This window comes from Lygodium microphyllum, chromosome 28 (assembly GCF_053477565.2).
Source record: "Lygodium microphyllum isolate KBCC chromosome 28, Lygodium_microphyllum_v1.1.10, whole genome shotgun sequence".
NCBI lineage: Eukaryota > Viridiplantae > Streptophyta > Polypodiopsida > Schizaeales > Lygodiaceae > Lygodium > Lygodium microphyllum.
The window spans coordinates 27,727,948-27,753,608 of NC_141162.1; the positions used below are offsets into that span (position 1 = coordinate 27,727,948).

At 49.3% G+C, this 25,661-nt stretch overlaps 1 protein-coding gene across 1 annotated transcript in view; it reads left to right on the forward strand.

The window, feature by feature from the left end:
• LOC148011277 (uncharacterized) overlaps positions 1–25,661 on the forward strand; it is a 193,452-nt gene that overhangs the window by 84,708 nt on the left and 83,083 nt on the right. The window contains exon 6 of the mRNA XM_087669993.1: positions 8,209–8,469. Within this exon, the coding sequence (XP_087526119.1) occupies positions 8,209–8,469 (261 nt within the window). The remainder of the gene's footprint in view (positions 1–8,208; positions 8,470–25,661) is intronic.

A 25,661-nucleotide genomic window follows, 5' to 3' on the forward strand; every position in this document is an offset into this window, starting at 1 on the left:
CTATATGGTTTGAAACAAGCTCCACGAGCTTGGTACGCAAAGATAGATGCTTTCTTGCTTAGTCAGGGGTTTGTAAACAGCCCATCTGAGTCTACCCTTTATGTACATAAAGAGGGGGGATCCATGCTGATTTTGTGTCTATATGTAGACGACCTTTTGCTCACTGGAACACGTGCTGATCAGATTTCAGCATTCAAAAATAATTTACAGCAAACTTTTGACATGTCTGACTTGGGTATTTTGCACTATTACTTGGGCATCCAGTTTGTACATGATGCTAGAGGCATTGGATTATGTCAGTCAAGGTACATTGGGCAACTTCTTGAGAAGTTTGGCTTACAGGATTGCAAGCCAGTTTGTACACCCATGGAACCTGGGCTCAAACTGTCATTACATGATGACAGTGATTTGTTTGATATCCATACTTATGCTCCAGCAGTGGGATGTCTCATCTATCTATGCCACACTCGGCCAGACATACAGTTTGCCGTTTCAGTTTTGAGCAGGTACATGCATCAGCCTCGTATGTCGCATTGGCAAGCTGTGAAGCGTGTGTTTCGTTACTTGCAGGGTACTAGAGCTCTTGGATTGCTTTATGCCAAGGGGGGACCACTGCAGTTACATGCTTACAGTGACTTTGATTGGGCTGGTGATTTTGATACTCGTCACTCCACTAGTGGCAATTGTTTCTTTCTTGGCTCGTCATGCATTTCTTGGCTTAGCAAGAAACAATCCACTGTTGCCACGTCGTCATGTGAAGCTGAGTACAAGGCAGCCTTCACTACTGCAGTTGAGTGCGTATGGCTTAGACGCTTACTTGCTGATTTGGATGTATCTGTTACGGAGCCTACTCCTTTATATACTGACAGTCAGAGTGCCATTGCAGTGGCACGGAACCCTGTGTTTCATGCTCGCACGAAACACATAGAGATTCACTACCACTTTGTCAGAGAGAGGCTACATGCAGGTGATATCAGCCTTGTCTACTGTCCTACCACCAGCAATGTGGCAGACATCTTCACCAAAGCTCTTCCACGAGACACATTTGAAGCATTTCGCGATGCTTTGAATTTGACGCCCTTTGGTGGCGGATGATCCTTGTACACTTGATCACTCTTCACTCCAGGGGGGTTTGTTGGGTATCTCACACGCCTTACTTACGCCTACGCTCATATGGGAGTGTGCGGGTGATCACTAGGACACTGGGGCACTTTTTACTCTCGGTAGGAGAGGTTTTTTTCCCCAGATTATGTGTACTATTTTGTATGTGCTTGTGGTGCACACTTACGGGCACTTACTCTGTTCGGGTGTGAACAGCCCCTTATAACCCTAAGGTAAGTAAGTGTTCGGGTGTGAACAGCCCCTTATAACCCTAAGGTATAAGGGTTATCATTTGTACTTTCAGCTAACACACTATTCAGTACTATTGCATTGGGTATCGTGCTCAACTCTGTCTCTCACTCTCACACTGTCTACTGCACTTCAGCTGCACCTCGATCCTCTCCCATCTGACACTGTTCCCATAAAGGCCTATATCCACGAGGGATCCTGAAAAGCCTCCTAGCTGTACGAAATGATATAAGCACATTGCGACTGGCAAGGGTGGCATCCGCAACTGAAGACAAGCCCAAACGTGCCATCCGGTTGAATTGTGGTCTAAGCTCATGTTTACCTTCCCATGAAAGTAAACGCGAGACTGCCAGCAATTCCAATTGAAAAGAGTTAGTAGCTAAGCGATCCTCCGCTGGATGCCACTGAGCCTTCTGGAGGACCACTTTCCAGGAACATACCAAATGAGTAAGTAGCGATGAAGATGAACTGGAGAACCGTGAATCAGCATTAAGAACATGCCACCAAGAACTCCGGATTTGGGTATTACCATGCAAAAGCCCATGGGCCTCAAGGAAATAACGGGCTATATCTACCCATGGATGATGATCCGAGCACATGGCGCGAAAAAGAGACCAACGGAGTGCCTGCATGTGAGTTTGGGCATCTAAAAGAGCTCCGCCACCCATGCGTTTGGGGGCGCATGCATGCGACCAAGAGATCCAGGAAACACCTGTGTGCAATGAATCCTTCTTCCATAGCATGAAACGAATAGACTGAGTAAGAGCATTCAGAGTCGTAGTAGTCCAGGGCAACAATGGCAAGAAATATGTGAGCATTGGCAACATAATTGTTTGGGCTACTTTGAGGCGAACATGGAAGGGCCAGGCCTGAGACTTCCAATACATAAACTTAGCCACCATTTTCTGAGAAATCCACTGCAGAAGCTGCTTTGGGGGAACCTCAACACCCAAAGGATACCCAAGATGCCTGACAATGGAGCCACGAGGAACAACCAGACCTTGCCAGTCCAAGGACTGCAAATCCGACTCCGTGCAGCTGAGAATGGCTGATTTGAGCGCATTGATACGAAGGCCGGACGCTTGACCAAAGAGACCCCAAACATCCAATGCTTTTCGAAGGTTATCCTTGTCCGCACGCAAAATCATAAAGCTATCATCCGCCAGGGATTGGCTAATGAAGTGCTGTCCTGTAGGAAGCGACAGTCCGGCCAACTGAGAAGAGGCTGCCATATGAGATAACATGGAAAGAACTGGATGTGTCGCAAGGGCAAAGAATAGAGGACTCAAAGGGCACCCCTGTCTGACAGAGCGGGCAAGGACAAATGGCTCAGTAACACCTCCGTTCAGCATGACTCGCGAAGACGCCGCAGTGCTAATGGTGTAGATTAGACGAGACATCCGAGCACCAAAGCCCATAGCAGACATAAGTTCAGCAAACGAAAGACCAGTCCAGATAGTCAAAAGCCTTTTCCAGGTCCAGTTGAATCAGTACTACCTCCTGATGAGAATGCCTTGCATAATCAATTGCCAGTTGAGCATTCAATACATTGTGCAGAATATTGCGGCCCTTAATGAAACCATACTGGAGAGGGTGCACAATGGCAGGGAGATGCTTATGGAGCCGATTCGCCATTACTTTGGAAAAGATTTTGTACATTGAACCCATCAAAGAAATTGGGCGCCACTGTGTCAACTTAGATGGCGAAGGAACTTTTGGAAGCAGCTTAATAAGTCCCTCTTTCCATGAGGAAGGCATGATCCCCGTTTCCCACACCTGCTGAAACAAAGCCTGCAATGGTTTTGCCAGTTGGGTAGCAAAAGCCTCAAAGAACTCATTAGTGAGACCATCCCAGCCCGGACTTTTATCCTTAGGCAAGTGTAACAAGACGTCCATAACCTCTGCCTCACAAATATCTGACTCCATAGTAGCTTGCATGTCCTGCGGAAGCTGATTGCGGACCAGGTCATAAAAAACCGAACGGGCCTGAGTAATTTGGGCTGAAGGTGGAGAAGTAGAACCGAGAAGGTCGCGGAAATAATTCCTGCACATATGCACAATAGTCTGCAGATCCAGGATAAGGTGGCCTTCTGCATCCTCGAGTCTGGTCATATTCTCTCGAGCAGGAGAGGCGTGGAGAGCTCGAAAGAACTTATGGGTTTGACACGCACTATCTTGCAAAGTCTCCGTTAGATGTTGCAGTTTGGCCTACTGATATGATCTCAACTGGAACTCTTTAATAAGATCAGCCACCTGCATGGCCAGTGCAAGCAGAAATGCATCATCCGGAGTGTCCACCAGCAGCGAACGGACCAAAACCAGCAGGTTCTCCGCTGCCTGTCGACGCCGCCGACAAAGAGATGCATGATAGTGTTGGGTATCTCACACGCCTTACTTACGCCTACGCTCATATGGGAGTGTGCGGGTGATCACTAGGACACTGGGGCACTTTTTACTCTCGGTAGGAGAGTTTTTTTCCCCCAGATTATGTGTACTATTTTGTATGTGCTTGTGGTGCACACTTACGGGCACTTACTGTGTTCGGGTGTGAACAACCCCTTATAACCCTAAGGTATAAGGGTTATCATTTGTACTTTCAGCTAACACTCTATTCAGTACTATTGCATTGGGTATCGTGCTCAACTCTGTCTCTCACTCTCACACTGTCTACTGCACTTCAGCTGCACCTCGATCCTCTCCCATCTGACATTTGGTATCAGAGCTCAGCTCAGAGCAGTCTTCAGTCTGCAGTCTGCAGCCGACGCCAGTTCAGCCAGCCCCCGCCAGTTCTGCCCCAGCTGCCTGTTCCTGTCAGTCCGTCAGCGCGCAGCACCAGACAACACCTCTGCCCAGCGTGCAGCTCCAACAATCAGCGCGCAGCACCGCCCTGCCCAGCGCGCCATCTGTCCTGCACAGCGCGCCCTGCCCAGCGTGCCACCTGTCCTGCACAGCGCGCCATCTGTCCTGCACAGCGCGCCCTGCCCAGCGTGCCACCTGTCCTGCACAGCGTGCCGCCAATTCTGCGCAGCGCGCAATCTGCCCAGCACGTACCAGTCCTGCCTGCGCGTGTCACTGGACCTGCACGCCTGTACCTGTGCGTCAGCCCGACTGTACCCAGCAGTCATTACCTCGGGAATCGTGCCCGTCGTCAACACGCAGAGGTAACATTCTGCACTTTTCTTTTACACAGGAGTTCGTGCAACAGGTTCAGGTTCAGCATTGGGAAACGTGCTGAACAGCAGGTTCAGTTTTCAGCATTGGGAAACGTGCTGAACAGCAGGTTCAGTTTTCAGCATTGGGAAACGTGCTGAACAGCAGGTTCAGTTTTCAGCATTGGGAAACGTGTTGTGTCTGTCTGTGACACATTGAATGCACATTTTGGGGCTTTTGTAACAGACATTTGTGACAGAAATTTTGGGCAGAAAATTTTGGGGCTTTTGATGTTTTAGTGCTGCTGAGCACTAATTGCACCTTGGGAAGCGTGCATCAGTGACAGTTTTTTTGACAGAGTACCCTTTGCACATTAATTGCAGACTTGTGTTTGCTGCAATTTCTGGAAATTTGCAGATTTCCAGCCCGTACTGCATTCACATTGCTCTATTGCCTTTTGGGAAATAATGGCAAATCAGGGAGGAGATATATTCACCTATGTGTCCAAGGAAGACCGATTGGATGGGAACAATTATTCCCTTTGGTCTTTCATGATGAAGAATGTATTAGTGGCCAAAAATTTGTGGGATTATGTCAGTGGAGAGGAAGCACGACCGGGAGTTGTGGCTCCCGCTACTCCTCCTCCAGGAGGACGTGCAAGAGGGCAACCTCAGCCCCCTCCACCTCAGCCCGCTCAGCCACTTCCCCCAAGAACTGCAGCTCAGAAAACTTGGGATACACGGGATGCACAGGCTATGTCGCTGATTGCATTGGCAGTTCAGCGTTCTATCATTCCTCATATTCGTTCAGCAGCTTCTTCACAAGAAGCTTGGTTGACATTGGAGCAGATGTTTGCAGGAAAGAATGAGACTCGCATCTCTTTCTTGAAGAAAGAGCTAGAGACTCTAAAGATGAATGAGGGTGATTCTATGCAGGATCATCTCAACAAAATTCAGGACTTGCGGGAGCAGCTCATGAATGTGGATGAGTACTACTCAGATGCGCAGCTGATTTCTACGACATTGAATTCACTGGCTCCCTCTTACTTGGCTTTTCATACTGCCTTGAACCTCACTATGAGGATTTCGAACGAGCCTATCACTTTCATTCAGCTTGTCAGTTTGCTTCTAGAGGAGGAACAAACTAGACGGAACAGTGGTGTGGATGGTATAGCCTCTGAGCAGGCTTTTATGTCAAGGCAGAAGGGTAAAAACAGCCAAGGGAAAAATGCTTCGCAGAGTTCTGGTAGTAGTAACACTTCACAGACAAGTCAGAAACAGGGGGGCACGCAAGCCAAGAAAGGAAAATGCCATTACTGCAAGAAGCCTGGCCACTACATCACTGAGTGCAGGAAGCGCATCGCCAAAGAGAAGAAAAAGGAGTCAGGGATGTCTGTTTCTGCAGCTCCTTCCACTGCTAGTGAGTCCGCGTCCTTTGTTGCAAACAGGGACTATTGTTTTTACACTTGCAGTTATGATGTCTCTTGGGCTGATAGAGCATTTAGCTCTACAGAGGATGCTGACACTTGGTTCTTTGACAGTGGTGCCTCACGGCATATCACATCTCGTAGAGATTTGTTTGCTTCTCTTGGTGCACCTCCCGTTGGGAAGTCTGTTCAGTGTGCTAATAATGCATCATACCCTGTTCGTGGTATTGGGGAGATTCAGCTTACAGCCATTGATGGCTCTATTCTCCGCCTACAGGATGCTTTGTATGTGCCTGGCATTAAGAAGAATCTGCTTTCCATTTCTTCTATGGCACGTTGTGGTTTGCAGGTCACCTTTGATGATGACCGTTGCATGGTCCGTGACAAGGAACACATGACATTGGTCTTAACAGGTTCTCTGTGTCATGGGTTATATGAGTTGGATGCTCTTTCGGTAAATCAGTCTGCATATTTGACATCCACTCTTACTCCTGCTATGTTAGAGGCAGAGTTATGGCATGCTCGTTTGGGGCATGTAAACTATGGCAGCTTGATGCTATTACAGCGTACTCAGATGTTGGATGGATTACCTCTCTTGGAGAGACCTCCTGAGCATTTATGCGAGGGTTGCATTTTGGGGAAAATGCATCGTTTCTCTTTTCCCCGTGATGTTGCTTTTAGAGCAACAGCCAGATTGCAGCTTGTGCATTCGGATGTTTGTGGGCCCATGCAGACACAGTCATTGGGTGGTTGTTACTATTTTGTAACATTTATTGATGACTTTACACGTTTGTGCTGGGTCTACTGCTTGAAAAAGAAGTCAGAAGTGTATGATGCATTTTTGGCTTTCAGTGCACTTGTGGAAACTCAGTCTGGTTGCAAGATTAAGACTCTCCGTTCGGACCGAGGGGGGGAATACATGTCCTCTATGCTGAATTCTTATTTGCAGCAGAAGGGCATTATCCATCAGTACACTACTGCATATACTCCACAGCAGAATGGGGTAGCAGAGAGGAAAAATCGGTCACTCATGGAGATGGCCAGATGTATGCTGAAGGCAAAGAGTTTGCCTCATAGTTTTTGGATGGAAGCCGTCATGTGCGCTTGCCACATTTTGAACAGATGCCCTACCAAGGCCTTGAAAACCGTCACACCTTTTGAGGCTTGGCACAGCCGCAAACCTTCTGTTGGCCACTTCCGTATTTTTGGGTGTCTTGCATATGCCCATATTCCACAAGTACTTCGAAAGAAGTTGGACTATGTATATGACCAAAATTAAATGTGCCCATCCATAATTAAATTGGCTAGGCTTTGTATTCTGGAGTGGTCCCCAATCTCTTTTGACCCTTAGATTGGCATTAATTAATTAATTAATTAAAATGAAACTTAATACCCAAACAACTCTCCTAGGGTCCAAATTGGCACCAATTGACTACCAAAGCCTAGTTGGCATAACTTATCACAAATTTTGCCTTTGACACCCACTGCATCCTCAGGGTCCTTGGCCTATTTATCATGAAATAACTGCCATGTGCAACACACGTGCTTAACAACATTGCACATTTGATTATTAACTTAATCAAATGTTACTAGCAAGATTAGAGCATCCCAAAAATTTCACGTCCCCATGATAGTAGCCCATGTTTAGTATTGCCCCATTTTGGACTTGGAATCTGCAGCTTGTTTTTGGGATTGCGTTATTCTGGACTTGGATGCTGCAACCTGTATTTCGGCTTGCCCCATTTTCTTCTTTTTAGACACAGTGAAGGTGAGGGGAAATGTCTTTGATAGGAGATTATAAAGGACATAGTAGCTTGGGATAACATTATTGCATGTTTGGAGAGGAGGAGATTGAGCTGCAACAGAAGCGGCAGAGTCTAGGAACTATTTCTATTTCTATATGTACTATCCAAAAGAATTATTAGTTGTGGTATCTTTTCAGGCAAATCAACCTATAGCAGAATGTGCTTTGTGTCTTTGTGAAGAGGTGATGTAAAGGGGTTGCCCTGTTCAATTATCCATCAGATTACCAATGGCTTAATTGTATTGGGCAAAAAAAAAACCATTACATGTACATGTACAAATCTAATAGTCCCTGCAGGGATGATCCTTCTGGTATCATGTGAGAAGCGTGGTTTCTGCTCTTTGAAGTCTCACAATGTGCCTGTTTTTCAAGCATGTTATTTTCTTGCACACAAAAACTTCTCTTAAGTTTTCCTTTTACAATTTGTAGCGGTTGCATTTAAAATCCACTCAAAATATAAAACTGGTTTTTCTTGAAGGCATCATTTATACAGGGTGGTGAATGCACAGTACGAAATCGAGGGACTGAGTATGTAAAAAGCCCTGAAATGCTAAAGCTTTTGAGCACAAACAAGTCTGATAGCAGTTCACTGCAGCTACCAGCAACAGATGGAAGTGTAGGAAAAGCAGTTGATGTCTGGGGTCTAGGTTGTCTACTTTATGAGCTTTTGACAGGAGAATACCTTCTTTATGATGAAGATTGGACAAGGTTCTTTTTCCGTGTCACATTGCCTTCAGAGGTAACTCTTTCAGATAACTTCCAGTGGTATCTCGGGAATGACACAGAGCATCTTGTTTTGGATTTAAGGTACTTGGCAGGAATTTGCTAACAAAGGTCTTGTATGAGAATATGTACATTGTTCAAACATTCAGATGATAATTTCTAAAAACTTACCATTCTTGCTGCTATCAATGGTTGATGTGATCTCTTAGTTGTGTATCCTTCTGTATACTCAATCTATGCTTGGATGTTTTGTTCAAGCAAGCATCTTAATGTCATAATATATGTTCCAACGATGTTCATAAATCTAGAGTCATTGATGCAGAATGTTGAATGCAGACCTGTTATGTAGTTTTCTGATGCAGGAAACAAGTGGAAGCACACCATTTAAGTTGAGAGGCATGGCCTTTGCTGCATCACACATTCTTGTCATCACTTTTGACCCTTCTGTGTTCACCTACAGGTCCAATGCTGGAGATTGCTAGTGTAGACTGATGCCACAATCACAGATTTGACAATCAATGAAGAGACATTTCTTATGGAATCATGTTGGAACTGCTGTTCATGGTCTAACAGGCCTACTGAGCCTTTAATGGATTTTAATATAACTTTCCTTTGTCTTGTATTTCTTTTTTCCTTGCCATTATGTATTACCATCTTCTTGTACCTTCTCCTCACTGTTATACCTCCTTGTATCTGCCCTTATCTTCTGCTGCATCTCCCCTTGCATACTCACCTCTGCTCATCTATCATGACTGCAGCTCTGCCAAGGTCAGTTCTCCCCTTTCATGGTTTTATTTTCTTTGGCTTGCCACTTTATTATGAAATATGGTTTTGGCTCTTAAGTTTGTTTTAGCATGGGCCATCCACCAGTGGTGCTAGCTTATCCATGGAGGCTAGCGACACATTAGAGGATTTTCTCAGATGTGGCATGTGCTAAAGATCTCCTAAATAGGAAGGGTCACAACTTTAATCACCAAGTCTTCCCACGCATATGGGAGATAGGAGTACTCCTGTGCTTTGAGATTTTATATAAGTTGACTTTGAGAATTTATATCGCATTTCAACATTCTTGAACCCTTCTCTTTTGCAAATTGGCCCTTAAGTTTTTATGATTGCTCTAGGACTTTTGGTATGCTAAGTTGTACACTATTTAAAGTTGGCCGTTTTCAGATGCATTATTCAGCCCTGGACTACTGTGCATCTTTCTTTCTTACTGTATATTGGTGAGGTAGGACAACGACTTAGGGCTTTGAATATGTCACATTTGAAGATGACATACTTGATTGCAGCAAGCTCTGTAAAATATGCAGTTCTTTAAATTATCTAACCCTTTCAAACATTAGTAGAGATACCAAAGGTCCAATAGGATCACTGAAATGGGAACTGCGTCAACATTTTAAGGCTTGAGCCTTGTGCCAACCTAATAAGAGATCAATTGATGGTCAGATCCTTCTCGCTTGGCACCTCCCTCACCAGAAAAAGGAAAACGTCTCTCTCCCTATCAGCCTAAACCTCTGCATCACCTTCAAATGGAGATAGGAAGTCATATACCTGTTGTGGTTTTTTAGCTTGCACAGTCATAAGCACTTCAAAAGTGATATTCTCACTCTTTGCTGGACTTGCCCTCATCTGCAAGTGTGCTATAGGTTTTCTCAAAACAAACTTAAGTGCATTTGGGCGAGATATTTCCTTCCCTTGGGGTTCTACAAGGTGGCTAATGGGACTATGTATCTATAGGGAGTATCACCTATCCTCGGGGTTGTGGCAAGTATGGCCAATGGGCTATGTAGCATTATGGGTTGGCTAGCAGCTTGATACCCTTGGATCTTGGCGTCTTTGTAATTTGAAAGTCCACACATTAGCGACTCCCTATTCTAATGCACTGATCTCAATTTACAACTGAATGAGAAAGGCTATTTTACAAAAACAAATAGAAAATCTTGGACGAGGTGTAAATGTCTTTTGTTTATATTCCATATCTTCTATTACATGCTTTACAATTCATTTATTGGTATAGATTTCGCATAAACCAAAAATTTCTATGACAAATTTTGGAGGATACAGAAGGAGAATTTTAGGCCTTGGTATTATAGACTGTTACATTTGGACTGCAAGTTGCAGCCATGCTATAGACCTTTAGGATGCATCCATAGTAGAGACTCTTTTGAGGATTTGGACAGAGATCATCCATACTCTCCACGGGAGATGGGAGAGGATGCAGGGTGGCTTTGAGAGAATGACAAGGATGAGAGAGGCCTTCTTGCAGATTGTTGGGTTTGACTCACGCCTATGCTCACAAAAGAGTGTTGGTGATCCTCCGTAGGACACTAGGGCACTTTTTACTCTCCCTACGAGAGGTATTTTCCCCTAGCTTTATTCTCTTTTATTTTATGTGCCTATGTTACACAATTTGGGCACTTATCGTGTTTTACACCTTTCGGGCGTGAACACACATTAGCAACGTTAAGGTTTAAGGGTTGTACTTTGTACTTGCACGTTACACTCTTTGGATTATTGCATTGGGAGTCGTGTCTTCACTGTCAACTGTACTCTCAACTGAGTTTCGATCTCTACGCATTCTCACCTCCCACATTTGGTATCAGAGCTGACCCTTAGCTCAACTAAACTCCTGGGGCCACCACCAGTTGAGCCGCCACCTCCAGTGTCAGTAGCTCCACTGCCATGAGCTGTCCTTAGCTCCACCAGAGCCACCTCTAGCATCCGCCAGCTGCCTGGCGCCAGCAGCGCAGTTGTTGCTTCTTGCAGCTGGTCCTACAGGCGCTTGCTAGCCTTGCTCCCACCCCTCTGCCTGCTCCGCCACCATTTGCAGGTGTGTGTTGCCACCAGAGCAGCGCCTCGTCCTTCCTGCAGGAGCTCTAGACCTATGCGCTGCTGAATGCCCACTCCTGCACCTGCAACAGCGTGCGACCATCTGCATGCCTGCCTCCAGCCTGCTCTTTGGCCCTGGTCTGTGCCATTGCAGTGTTGTCCACCAGCAAAGCTCCAGCCGCCTCCTCCCACAGTCAGTTGCCGCCACCAGTGCCCTAGACTTGAAAATCTCCAGCTGAGCCGCCAGCGCTACCACCAGGTCCTCCAGGTCCGCCCACCTGGTTCAGCTCTACACCGATTGTATCAGAGGTAAAAAGGTAAAATTTATCAAAATTTTTAATTCAGATTTGATCTACTGGAAGGGGCTTGTGCCCGGGGAGCATATCTCTGTTTGTGCAAGTATCGGGGACACATTTATCGCAGAGATTTCGTGAATCTCGAGCCAGAAATTTGTGGCTTTTGAAGTCAGCTCAGACATTGGCAAATGTACACGAGTGTCAGTCTGTCATAGACTGAATTTGTGCTTTTTGGGACAACAAATTTTGGGGCTTTTCAAAATTTTTCTGCCTTCAGAGGTAACTCTTTCAGATAACTTCCAGTGGTATCTCGGGAATGACACAGAGCATCTTGTTTTGCATTTAAGGTACTTGGCAGGAATTTGCTAACAAAGGTCTTGTATGAGAATATGTACATGGGCTGCATAGCTCAACCCGTCACGTCGAAAGCTGCCCCCCGTTCCGTCTGATCGTGCCCGTCACAGCTCAACCGAGCCATCGTCAGTGCCCTGTTCGCCAACTCACCCCCCCCCCCCCCCCCCCCACATGCTGAGTTCCCCCCCGCCCTGACAGCTCGCGATTGTGCCCCCTCCGCCCCGACATTTCGCCCTGTACCACCGTCTTTCCCCTCTGCTCCGACATTTCGCCCTGTCCTGCCCCGTCATTTCGCCCTGTCCCGCCCCGACATCTCGCCCTGTCCTGTTCCAAAGGATTCGGCCCTGTCTCTCCCCCCGCTCCAACAGATTTGGCCGCCTTGTCCCTCCTCCCGCCAGGCCACCCTCTGCTACAGATCCCCCCCCCGGCCACGCTGCCTCCGTTCGCAATCTCGGATCCGTCTGCATTATACAACATCCACCGCCCCCCCCCCCCCCCCCCCCCCCCTTCGTCCATTGTTCCCACCACCCTCCAGTTGTTCCCTCTATCTGCAGCAACTTTCCCCCCTCAGGTAGCACCGCGACATGATTGGTAGTTCTCTTAGAAGGGATGCGCAATGGAAACCTCTAGTCAGATGCCGGCGCACTCAGCGAGTGCCTCCCAGTCAAACACCTTAGCTCTTAGCCGTTCGAGCTAAGGAGCTGGAGCTAAAAGAAACAGGGATTTATGGTCAGGTAGTAGGACATTCTCTAGCCAAGGCCCAGCTTCAGGACTGGCTTCACTCCACGTTGCGCATCGCCATAGTGCAGATCGTGGAGGTGGTCCTAATGGGCCAAGGGATCTTCATGGTCCGGCTCAATTCGGCAGACGCGGCTCGCGAGTTACTTGCCAGTTCACCATATGCGTGCACGAAGGGGGTCATATACATGGTCCCTTGGTACAATGGCTTTACTGTGGAGGCATTTGCATTGCACAACAGGTTTCTGCGGCACCCGATCACCCTTCTCTTCCTTGGCTTGGCGATAGAGTATTGCCAGTTGATGGAAGACTTTGGTTGGCTCTTCGGCACTGTCCTTCCTAGCGACGGCTTGGTACATCGCCTCGTGTTGGTGCTTCTCCTCATCCTACGTAAGAAAGGTGATCTGGGGGGGGTGATCTGGGCTGACGTAAAGATCCATCTCAGGGACGGCCTCCATTCACCGCCAAGCCTCGGTCTACAGTCTTGAAGGCCCTCCTGCAATTAGACCTTCCAGGTCTGCCCGCCTACTGTGAGGCCACGGACAACTAGCTTGCTCAAGAGTGCCATACTCTGATACTCTGGGTCTACGATCCTAAGCCCTCCCTCTGACCGATGTCGTATGATGGTCGCCCACGCCACCTTGGCCCTAGAGTCCCTGGAACCATCAAACCCTGATCAAAGGAAGTTCCGCACTAGGTGGCAAAGCTGTACTACGCATGATGAGGAGAAGCACCAACACGAGGCGATGTACTAGGCCGTCACTAGGGGTACCTCGTTAACAACCAGGGCTCGGCTGGCTAGTGAGAGGTGAGCCGTGCTCCAGTAGGTCAGTTTCCTCTGAATAGAATCAAGGACAGGAAGAAACTATTGGGCAGGAGTGATCTCGAGTCCCACCTGGAACCCTAGGTGTACCGTACGGTCTGCCCTCTGGTCACCCACTAAATCCTAGGTGGACACCCCACTCCGTGCAAGAGTCCCGGTCTGTGAGGAAACCAACTGACTTTCGCCAGTTGATTTTTGCTCCCGCTGCAGAACAGAACACGTCAAGAGCTAGCCTCACTCTCTCCAGCATCAACTCATCGTCCTCTATGTAGAGTGCTGTATCATCTGCATATTCTGAGTCTAACAACTCGGTCTCCTCTCTCAGTGGAAGTCGGAGGCCGTGTAATCCGCTCACATATGACCTGAGGAAGTGAGACATCGCCTTTGCAAAGAAAAGAAACAGGTATGGGGCTAGGGGGCAGCCTTGTCGAACTGATCTCTCTAGCTGAAACTCCTCCCCTTGCCTTCGGCCTATGAGAACCCTGCTGATGGCCGATCTGTAAAGGGCGGAGACCCCGTGAATCCAAGCCTGGGGGAATCCCAACCTACCATGGTGCCCTCTAGGAAATCCCAGTCCACCCTGTCATAAGCTTTCTCGAAGTCCAAGAGTAGTACGGCCAATCTCTACCCACTGTGCTGAGCCCACTCCATTGCCTCAAAGAAGGTAAATACATTGTCTAAGATGCTCCTGTCTATGTGTCATGGATGATGTTTGGAAGCACGGGCCGTTGTCGCCTACCAATCATCTTTGCCAGTGCCTTATAGGCCACTGACAATAAGGTGATCGGTCTCCACTGGGAAAGCTCCAACCGGTCTCCCCCTTTGGGGAGAAGATTGATAAGGCCTGTTGAAAGACTCCCTGGCATTTGTCTTGAAGTGAAAATCTCCTGGAAGGCCATCAGTAGTAGGTGGTGAAGAAGGCCTTAGATAGGCCATCTTCCCCAGGGCATTTCTGTCCCCATCCTGTGTATGGAAGGCCTTTTCCAGTTCCTTCTCTGTGAAGGGGGCTCGGAGGGAGCATCCCATCCTCTATGACGAGGGACGGGATGTGATCCGAGACCTGCTGTCTATATCTCTGTCCTCTAGTTGAGGCTGTCTCCTGCTGGAAGAGGCGCGTGTAATAGTCGGTGGCAATCTCCATCACCTCGTCTAAGCTAGAACGAGTCCTCCCATACTGATCCCGAAGGCTGCGTATTTGCTCTCCTCCTACAGTGCGAGGCTGGTGCACCTGGAAGAACTCCCTGCACATCTTTTCCCCTTCCGTGCCCAGAGGGCTACTGAGGTTCGGAAAGAGAACTCTGAGTGCATGTCCTCTAGGCCAGCAATGGCTGCTTGCGTGCGCACCTCCTGTGCGTGGAGGGTGGGATCCTTTAGTGCCTCCTATAATAATCTTTGCGTGGCTGCAAGGTCTCGCCAGAGTGCTCTCTCCTCCTCCCAGCTCTGTTGCCTGGCCTATATGGCTGTCTCTTGGCAGATTCTACTCGACTCGGCTAGGACCTCTGCAACCTCCTTTGCTATTCGGTCCCTCTTGTCCCACTCTCTCGTCCAAATCTGCTCTATCTGTCTCGTCACCTCCTCCCTCCTATAGATCGAGTTAGGGATCCGATAGGATCGTGTGTCTAGGGCGGATGCTGGGGGATCAAGTGTCAGGGGAACTGGGCAATGATCGGACAACATGGTGCTTGCCAACTGCTCAATCTGGCCTCCACGAGAGCCTCCCCACTCTTCCACATAAAACCTGTCCAACTGCTCCAGCAGGGCTCTACCTAGCTGCCTGTATCCCCAAGAGAAGTCCAGAGAACTCTCCCTCTTGTGGAAGGTAGGGTCTCTCCAGGCATCGTGTGCTCCTACTGCTAGCAGAAAGACCTCCCATGCCTCTTGCTCCTCCCCAGCCATGCCCTGGTAGTTTCTGCCTCTACCATGCTGGTCCTCCAAGGCCTCCACGTTGTTGAAGTCTCCTCTAATGATCCAGGAGTCCACCTCTGGGAGTCCATCCGTGATCTCCACCCAGAACCTGCTGCATACCCTAACCTCCGTAGGGGCATAGACATTGAGGACTCCAAGGAACGAGTCCCCAATATCCAATCTGATCCATAGAACCCTCCCTGCTACTATCGTCCTGTGGTCTCGTACACAGGCGGTGAGACTAGGGCCAATAGAGGTGCATACGCCTCCACTCCTAACGTGGGCACCTATGGCATGCTCCTAGTAAGTGTGCGAGCTGCCTGAAAGTACCTTCCCAACCTGCTAGGCCTGGGTGAAGGTGAGCTTGTGCTCCTGTAGAAGTAAGATGTCGATCCGTCCGGCAAGGGTACGCTGCAGCTCCTGTCGAACAATCAACTTCTTGGAACCACGTGACCCACTATAGTGGAGACTATTCACATTCCAGGATGCAAGGTGTAAGCTCATGGGGAAACCTGTGACTGACCGAACAAGCATCTGCTCGGTGTGGAGGCTGTTGATGAGGAGGAGAAGCTATAAGGCATGTAAGTATACTTTGCCGCCAGTTTGGACGGCGAACTCCAGTCCCTCATGGTGGCCCTTAGCCGGACCATAGGGGTGATAGATATTCCTGGTGGTACTATCAATGCATCTATCAGCCATGCTGAGAGTCGTGACTCTGTACACTGGTAGAAACGGGCCGCTTGTGCCAGGGGCCACTCGATCACATCCCCCAGAGCTCTCCACTATGGAGGACCTCGAAAGATAATGCTCAAGTGTGGGACCTCCGCACCAGCCCACCAGTTAATGTCCATCATGCAACCAGGCCAATGCTGTGCAAACAGTGCTAGTCCTTCTTCTCCTATCCACTGGGAGATGTGGTCCGCTACCTGACTCTTCAATTCTTCCTCTACCTGTGTAGTCGTCCACTCCCTTGAGTAAGAGGGCTGAAGAAAAAAGGCGTAGTTTGGTCCATCCGGTGGTGCTAGTAGATGGACCTTGCTCCTCCTTGACTTACGGACCACGAAGATCCCCACCTCTAGAGGTAGTGGGAATTCTCCGCTCTCCGCAACTCTTAGGTAGAACCATGGGCCACTGCGGAAGAACTCCTATGGCAACAGCTGTGCCTGTCTCGGGAAAGTGTGACGGGCGGCAGGGGCATCCCCTACTGGTGCGAAGAGGATGTAGGCATGTGTGGCTCATCACCTCTTGTGGGCGGAGGGGGGGTGGGTTTGGGTGGGAACGCCTATACCAAGTGTGGATCAGAGGGGGGTGCTCAGTAAGGGAGGTGGTGGGGGGGAGGAGGATTGAGGGGTGGTGGGATGGACGGAGGTGTTTGCGGGTGTTGGGGGGGAGGGGCCTCATGGCCCTGGAGAGGGGGGGCTGTGGGCCAGGGTCAAAGGGGGTTGGGGGGGGGGGGGGGCGGGGGGGGCTCATAAGATGTGGGCGTGGGGGCTGTGGGATCTTAGGTGAGGTAGTCTGTGGCACGGGTGGTGGATGTGGGGGGCTATGGTCCTGCCGGGTGGGGCGGGCAGGAGGGGCTGTGGAGTGCTCTGTCGAGGGGGTGTCGCTTGTCCACTTGCTCCCTGCTTTCGAGGCTGGGTCTGAGGAGCTGTCTGCACCCCCTTGTCGTCTCCCTCTCTGTCGTCTCTGGACCCGTGTGAAGCCGTTAGCATCCATGTGCGGGCCTGTCGGCGGAGCCGCCTTGGCGCCGAAACGCGTACACACTACTGCCTGATGCCCAAATTCGTGGCAGTGCAAGCACTTCCCTTGCTGCCCCATCACAATGACTTGCTGTCTAAAGGCGTGCCCGCCAGCCTCAATCTCTAGAAACTGTGGGATATTCTTGACCTCTTTCATTGCCACCCGTACCTTTGGGACTCCTGCTGTTGTCATTACATCCGTGAAAGACGTGAGAAAGACAATGCCGAAGCGCCGTCCAAAGTCTTCCACCAACTGGCGATACTCTATCGCCAAGCCGCCAAGGAAAAGAAGGGTGACCGGGTGCCGAAGAAACTTGTTGTGAAGAGCAAACGCCTCCACAGTAAAGCCACTGTACCAAGGGACTATGTATATGATCCCCTTCGTGGACGCATATGGTGAATTGGTAAGTAACTCGCGAGTCACGTTTTCCGAATTGAGCCTAACCATGAAGATCCCTTGGCCCATTAGGACCGCTTCCATGATCTACGCTATGCCGATGCGCAGCATGGAGTGAAGCGAGTCCCGAAGCTGGGCCCTAGCTGGGGAATGTCCTACTACCTGACCATAAATTGTTGTTTCCTTTAGCTCCGGCTCCTTACCTCGGACGGCTAAGAGCTGCTCCTCAAAGAGGACGACGTGCAAGGTGTTTGAGTGGGGGGGGGGGGCACTCGCTGAGTGTGCCAGCATCTGACAAGAGGTTTCCATTGCACGTCCCTTTTGAGAAAACTACCAATCATGTCACGGTGCTACATGAGGGGGGAAAGTTGCTGTAGATAGAGGGAACAATTGGAGGGTGGGGGGAAGCAATGGCGGGGGGGGGGGGGGGGGGGGGAAGCTATTGTTTTTGGCTGGGGGGTGTTGGACACCGCGGACGGAGGCAGCGTGCCGGGGGTGGAGGGGACAGCAGGGCAGGGGGTGGATATGGCGGGGACAGTAGGGCGGGCGGGGGGGTGGATAAGACGGTAGCACATACGAGGAACTGTCGGGGGTGGGGGCGAAAGACGGGCAAGCGGGGAGGCTCGGTCTGTCGGGGCGGGGGCAATATGACAAGATATGGTAGGGGGGGCGAACTATCGGGGCGGGGGCGAAAGACGAGCGGGCGGGGCGGGTTGTTGCGAGCTGTCGGGTGGGGGGGTGAGTTGACGAACGGGCACGATCGATCTGGGGCGGGCGCGATTAGACGGAGCGGGGGCAGCTTGCGACGTGACGTGCGTGAGCACGTTCAATGACTTCTGTAAATGGCAAGTTCTCTGAGTATGCAGATGATATTGCTATTTATGTAGAGAATGATGAGTTGATATTGGAGAGAGTGAGACTAGCTCTGGAGGTATTTTGCACTACAGCTGGAGCGAAAATCAATTGGCGAAAGTTGGTTGGTTTTCTTACAGATTCGGACTCCAGCACGGAGTGGGATGTCCACTTGGGGTTCAGATGGATGAGTAGGGGACAGACCGTCCAATATCTAGGGCTCCATGTGGGACTAGACGTCACTCCTACCTAGCAATTTCTTCTAGTTCTCGACTCTATTAGGCGGAAGCTGACCTACTGCAGCACTGTCGGCCTTTCTTTAGCGGGCCAAGCCCTAGTGGTCAACCAAGTCCTCCTAGCGACGGCTTGGTACATCGCCTCTTGGTGGTGTATCTCCTCGTCTTGTGTGGTTCAGCTTCGCCGCCTAGTGCGGAATTTTCTTTGGGCTGGCTCAAACGGTTCCAGGGATTCCCGGGCCAAGGTGGCGTGGGTGACCATCATCCGGCATTGGTTTGAGGGAGGGCTTGGAATCATTGACCTAGAGTTCTAGAGCCTGGCCCTTTTGGGCAAGCTAGTGGTCCGTGGTCTCACACCACGAGGTGGGCAGACCTAGAAGGTCCTTGTGCAGGAGGGTCTCCAGGAGTGTAGAGGGAGTTTGAGACCATCCTTGAGATGGATCTTCACAATTGGACAGATTACACCACCCAAATCTTCCTTCCTCTGTAGCTTACTTCAAGTGTGGCAGGGCCTTTGCAAGGCCCTAGTTTAGAGGCCCCCAAGATGCCAGGAGGAGATAGACCGCTAGCCGGTGGTCTGGAACCCCTAGGTCAGAGAATGGGGTTGGGATACAAATAGGTGAGCGCTCCCACATCTATTGGGCTGGTTGGGAGGCTAGCCCTGCTCGTACTATCAGGATGTGGCGGGAGGTGTACAGGATGGTGGATCAGGATGTGTTGCAGTGGGCATCAGGATGTCAGCGAGGAGTTGAGGTGAGGAGGAGGGAGATTGACTCAGTGATCCCTCAGGAGTAGCTAGACCCCCTGATCCGAGAGCTGGTGGAGCTTGGGGAGGTGTGGGTTGCTAGATTCTCACCGGTAGTATCCCCTTACAGGTGGCAGGTAGAGTGGGTGCTGCCCCCTGTGGGACTTTCTTCACTGTGCAGGATGGGGGGTGTGTTTTTCTTGATAGAGGGCAGGAGGATGAGGAGATTGGTGTCCTTTCCTGGAGGAGGATTCGTGTGGTCGGACTCTAGGGGAAGACCTGGCGATTGGACCCTTATGTGCCCTGGAAGGAGTTTTGGGAGTGGCGCCTTTGGATATGGGAGAGCAGGCCACTTGATGAGCTGGAGTGGGATCGTGGAGAGTGGCTATGGCCGGCCACTCTGCGGTCGCCAAGAAGCCTGTGAGGTTCTTGGAGTACATAGCCAAGATTGGTAGACATGTACTGATGCAGGAGGACATGGATTGGGTGCCTTTGCGCAACAGATACTAGGCGGAGCATAGCACCACAGATGCGTTCCGTTGGACCTTCTAGCGTCGCCTGTGGGACAACTCGAGGCCGAGGAGGGTGTCATATTTCCTTTGGCTTTTGGCACATGGGGATCTAGTTGTTGGGAGTTGGTTGGCTCAGATGCAGTAGGATGGAGGTTGTAAGTGTTGTCCATAGCAGCTCTTGGAAACTCCAAAGCACTGCCTTTGGTCTTGTGAGGCGGCACAGCTCGTGTGGAAAGGAGCTTGCCGTATTCTCCAAGGAGTGGCACCCAACTTTGGTTGCATCTCGTGGGGGGATTTTTCCTGGCAGGTAGTCAACCAAGGCCATCACCTTTTGTATGAGGCCGGGATGCAGGACACGATCTTTCTCATCAAGGCTGGGTCTTGTGCAATGGTCGGCTTGGAGACTCTACCCAGCTGCCAAGTATTGGAGCCCACAGCATAGCGCTCAGAGGTATGGGAGATCATAGGGAATCTTATAGGATGGCACATTTGTAAGGCACGCTGTTAGGTGGTTTTTGGCGGGGAGTGCCTTTTAGTATATGTGACTTTGGCAGAGTTGTGGACCTCCATCATCCACTCCCTCCGCGGCCGTTGGGACCAGGTGTAGGGCAAGTCTTGTGCTCGCTAGGAGCTCCGTTTTCACTTTCTTCTAACTTGGGCAGCCATGACCTATTCTTCACGATGTAGGTGGGCAGCCCTAGATGGCGATACACCCCCCCTCCATGGCTTCTTGCCCCCATCCCCCCAAACCACCTTGAGAGGCTTGTATACATGATGGACTTGTGATTTGCATCAGCTCTAGCGAGTCTGTTGAGCATGCACACTTTGTTGTAATCAGCCTTTTTGAGTAATATAATTAGCCACATTTTACTTGCAAAAAAAAAAAAAACCATATGGCCTCCTTGCAAGCCTCAGTGGCTGCAACATACTCGGCCTCAGTGGTAGACAAAGCCGTACACTTCTGAACCCTGGACATCCAAGAGATAGCCCCTCCAGCATAGGTGAATACATAGCCAGAAGTGGACTTCCTACTATCTGCATGTCCTGCATAATCGGAGTCAGTGTACCCCACGACCCCTGTATCCTGGCTGCCATAGCAAATACACATATCTGCTGTGCCCTTCAGGTACCTCATGATACCCTTCACGGCATCCCAATGTCTGCTGCCAGGTGTAGCCATATAGCGTGCCACAACACCAACTGCATGTGCAATATCTGGACGAGTGGCTATCATGGCATACATCAAACTGCCCACGGCTGATGCAAGGGAACTTGGCCATCTCGGCCCTCTGCTCATCTGTCTGCGGACAATCGGCCTGTGATACCTTCACATAAGAAGGTAATGGACAGCCAATAGGCTTTACGTCCTGCATGCGGAAGCGCTCAAGGACTTTATGAATGTACTCCCGCTGTGAGAGATACAAAAGTCCTTGATGCCTATCGCGCTTAATGCGCATCCCAAGTATATGTGAGGCCTGTCCCAAATCCTTCATCTCAAAGCTCTTCTTTAGCTGAGATTTAAGAGCATCTAGCTCATCATGAGCTTTCCCTACTATCAGCATATCATCAACATAGAGTACCAAGATAAGCAAACTGCCATCACGGGCTTTCTTCGTGTAAAGACACGGATCCATAGCACTCCTGCTGTAGCCCTGTGACTGCATAAAGGCATCAAACTTATGATACCATTTCCTAGGTGCCTGCTTCAAGCCATACAAGCTCTTCTTTAACTTGCACACTAGGTGCTCCCTGCCAGGTTCTGCAAAGCCCTTAGGTTGATCCATATAGATCTCATCATGCAAGTCCCCATGTAGAAAAGCCGTCTTGACATCCATCTGATATAGATCTAAGTCAAGCTGTGCAACCAAAGCCAAGACTAAGCGCAGGGTGGTCATCTTAACCACAGGAGAGAAGACCTCATCAAAGTCCACACCATGTTCCTGCTTAAAACCCTTTGCTACCAATCTAGCCTTGTATGCCGGCTTGGGGTGTCCAGGGGTACTTTTTAGCTTGTACACCCACTTGCATGGCAAAGCCTTCTTGCCCTTAGGCAAGGCAACCAAATCCCAAGTCTCATTCTTATGCAGGGAGTCTATCTCAGACTGCATAGCCCTCTCCCAGAAGTGACTGTCACCCCTGTGCATAGCCTCATCATAAGTGAAAGGCTCTCCTGCATCTGTAACCAAAACATAATGCATAGAGGGCTGAAATCTGTCAGGTGGACGTCTGTCTCTAGCAGACCGTCTCACCGCAGGCTCTGCTGCCTCTCTAACTGCCTGTCCAACATCCTGGCCCTGTGGAGGAACTGCTGCAAGCTGTACTACTGGCTGTGCTGGAGCTTTAGGCTCCTCCTGAAAGATCACTCTACGGATCTCAACCACCTTCTCAGGCTGCCTGTGCATCTTGTCTTCATGGAAGACGACATCATGGCTGCGTACTATTTTCCGCGCCTCCGGATCCCATAGGCGATAGCCCATCTCTCCTGACTCACCATAGCCAAGGAATATGCATTTAATGCTCTTTGGATCCAATTTACTCCTCTTGTCCTTGGGCACATGGCAGAATGCCTCACATCCAAAGACACGGAGATGCGCATAAGAGGGTGGCTTACCAGCCCAAACTTCCTCTGCAACCTGGAAATCCAATCCACTGGAAGGCGATCGGTTTATGACATGCACTGACGTACTAACTGCCTCAGCCCAAAAACTCGGGGGTAGGCCTGCATGGCTAAGCATAGAGCGCACACGCTCCTGAATAGTCCTGTTCATGCGCTCAGCCAAACCATTCTGGGGTGGGGTGTAAGGGGCGGTCAACTGACGCTTAATACCCCTGTCATCACAAAACTGCTCAAAAGCATGCGAGACATATTCTCCCCCATTATCTGTCCTAAGGCATTTCAGCCTATACCCAGTCTGGTTCTCAACAAGAGCAAGCCATCTCTGAAAAACTGCCAAGACATCGGACTTCTGCTTTATGGGATAAGCCCACACTTTCCTAGAAAAATCATCAATGAAGGTAACGAAGTACTTCGCGCCACCCATAGACATGCAAGGCATAGGCCCACAAACATCGGAATGCACCAATGCCAAGAGCTCACTCATGCGTGGCCTACCCGATTTCTTATGCGTAGACCTATTCTGCTTACCATAAAGACAATGATCACACGAGTCAAAACGTGCATAGTCCAAAGGCGGAAGATACTGCAAACCAGATAACATTTTCATTCCCTTCAAAGATATATGCCCCAAACGGGCATGCCAAAGTGATACATGTGGGATAGAACCCACTGCCAAAACATGGTCAACTGAGGATCCAGATACAACAAGAGGATAGAGGCTGCCAGCCTTGGCGCCTCTAGCAAGCACAAGTCTGCCTTTGGTAATTTTCCAGGCAGAATCCCCAAAACAGACATGAAACCCTGCATCATCCAACTGTCCTGCAGACATAAGACTGCGCGTAAGCGCAGATACATGACGTACATTCCTAAGCAAAAATGAACTGCCAGTGGAAAACTGCAACTGAATATCACCCATGCCCACAATATCAAGAGACCTGTCATCTCCAAGTCTGACTGATCCAGATACAGTACGGTAAGAGTGAAACCACTCACGGTAAGGCGTCACATGGAAGGACGCACCTGAATCCAATAACCAGCACTGTGCATACATACTAGGTGTCTCAGTCAAGTGTGAAGCATCAAAAGAACTAGCTGCAAGTATAAACTCATCACCACCATCGGACTCCTCAGTCTGCGTGACATTAATTTCCTCAATCTTGACGTTGGACTTCGCAGGTACTATGTTGCGATCAGAGGACTTCTCCTGCACTTTATCTTTCCCCTTATCCTTGCGCTTCTCATTGCGCAACTCATGACACTGTGGTCTAATATGGCCCTTTTTTCCACAATGATGACAAGTGACATTTGCATTGCGCCCACGCGACTTACTACGCAACTTGCCACGAGATTTAGACCGACCCTTCTGCGAGTCACGGCCTCGACCATTACCACGGTCATACCTGTCATTCCTGCCTCTAACTGTCAAAGCATGACTACCACGAGAGGCATCCAAGTTTTTGCGATTCACCTCTTCCTGAAGAAGAGCACTTTCAACATCTGCCAATTTTAGAGTAGCACTAGAGGCACAAAGAGCAGTACGGAAAACATCCCATGACTCATTCAGAGTCCCAAGCAAGAAAAGAGGAGTTACTTCCTCTCCAAAGGTGATATCCTGCGAAGTCAGGTTCTTCAATATAGAATGGAACTGGCTCAAGTGAGCAGACATAGTCGCATTATCCTTCATGCGCAGATCCATAAGCTGCTTCAACCAGTACATCTGACTCGCCGGACTTTTCTTATCATAAAGATTCTTGATCTTATTCCATAGATCCCATGCACTCTGTGCTTCCTCAAATACATTATAATGTACCTGTTCAGTGAGAGACAATACAATCGTGGACTTGCATAGCTCATCAAGTTCAAGCCAGTCGTCATTGTCCATGGTTTCAGGCTGCTCCCCACTCAACCGAAGTGGCTTAATCTGAGATTTCTGCACCAAAACCTGCCATATTTGACTCTTCCAGTAAGAGTAGTTGGTACCATCCAACTTTGTAATGTTAAACATGGCACTATCATGCGAAGATGACGCCATTATGCAGGCTGGAAATGCCCAAACAGCCCAAAACTGCTTGCTGTTTTACTGCAGAAACTGCCCAAAAATGACCAAAACGGGGTCCAAAGGGCGAGCAAAGTGTGCCAAAAGTTGCTGCCCACTTAGTACTAGGTGCGGTACACCAAATCAGGATATTTCAGCATGAAAAGTACACCTCAGTCCACCAATAACTGCTTGCTGTAATAAATTGAAGGTATGCAGTCTAGAGAGCAAACTGTCCCAAAATAGGATTCAATGTCAAGCAAACAATGCTAGGTCCAAAGCCGGTATGAAATGGACATAAGCAAGGCCAATGACAGTGAAAAGAACATGAGCTCAACACCGAAGCATGTCAAAATAACATCTGCCAATGAAAGGCACACCCCCAGACACTCTAGGCAAAGTGTTCCTGTAACTGCCAAAACCTGACACAAATAGGTGTCTGCTCAAAGAGAAAGATCCAAATATGAGACTCAGCTCATAAGCATCCTGTGAACCAAGAGTACATCAATGCATATCCATAAAGATCAGAGTATGATCCCAAAGTCTCAATGCGTATGTAGCTGCTCAAGACATAAACTGCTCCAAATACATGTAAGTGCTCCAATAGCATGCAACTGTCAAAGGTCAAGCAAGCATGTAAAATGCTCCCACTGGCACAAAAGGCGTACAAAGCAAGCTCAGAAGCTCAAACAACCCAAGAGAAAGCACCAATGATAAGTGACCATGTCAATGCATCAAGCGCATCCAAGAGAGCATGACATACATGAAGCACCGGTTGTATTAACCATGAAGCAATACATAAGCCCAAATAAGCTCTCGGTCAACTCAATGACATCCAAATAGCAACCAAGATCAGTGATCAAGTAAGCCGGGAATGCTCAAATACATCCAAATCCAAGCTCCAAATGTCGGTATGGCATACACGAACCAAATAGCATATGTCACGAACCAAAGCATGTAATGCAAAAGCCTAACTGTCAAGCAGAGACATGAGGCATAGGCGGTCCACGAGCATGCCAAGTCGGTCCAAAAGCCAGTGAAGACGGAGCTAATGCGAAGCTCAAAAGCATCCCATAATCTCATACATATGCTCCAAGTCGTCCCCAAATGTCAGAGATATCATGCCAAAG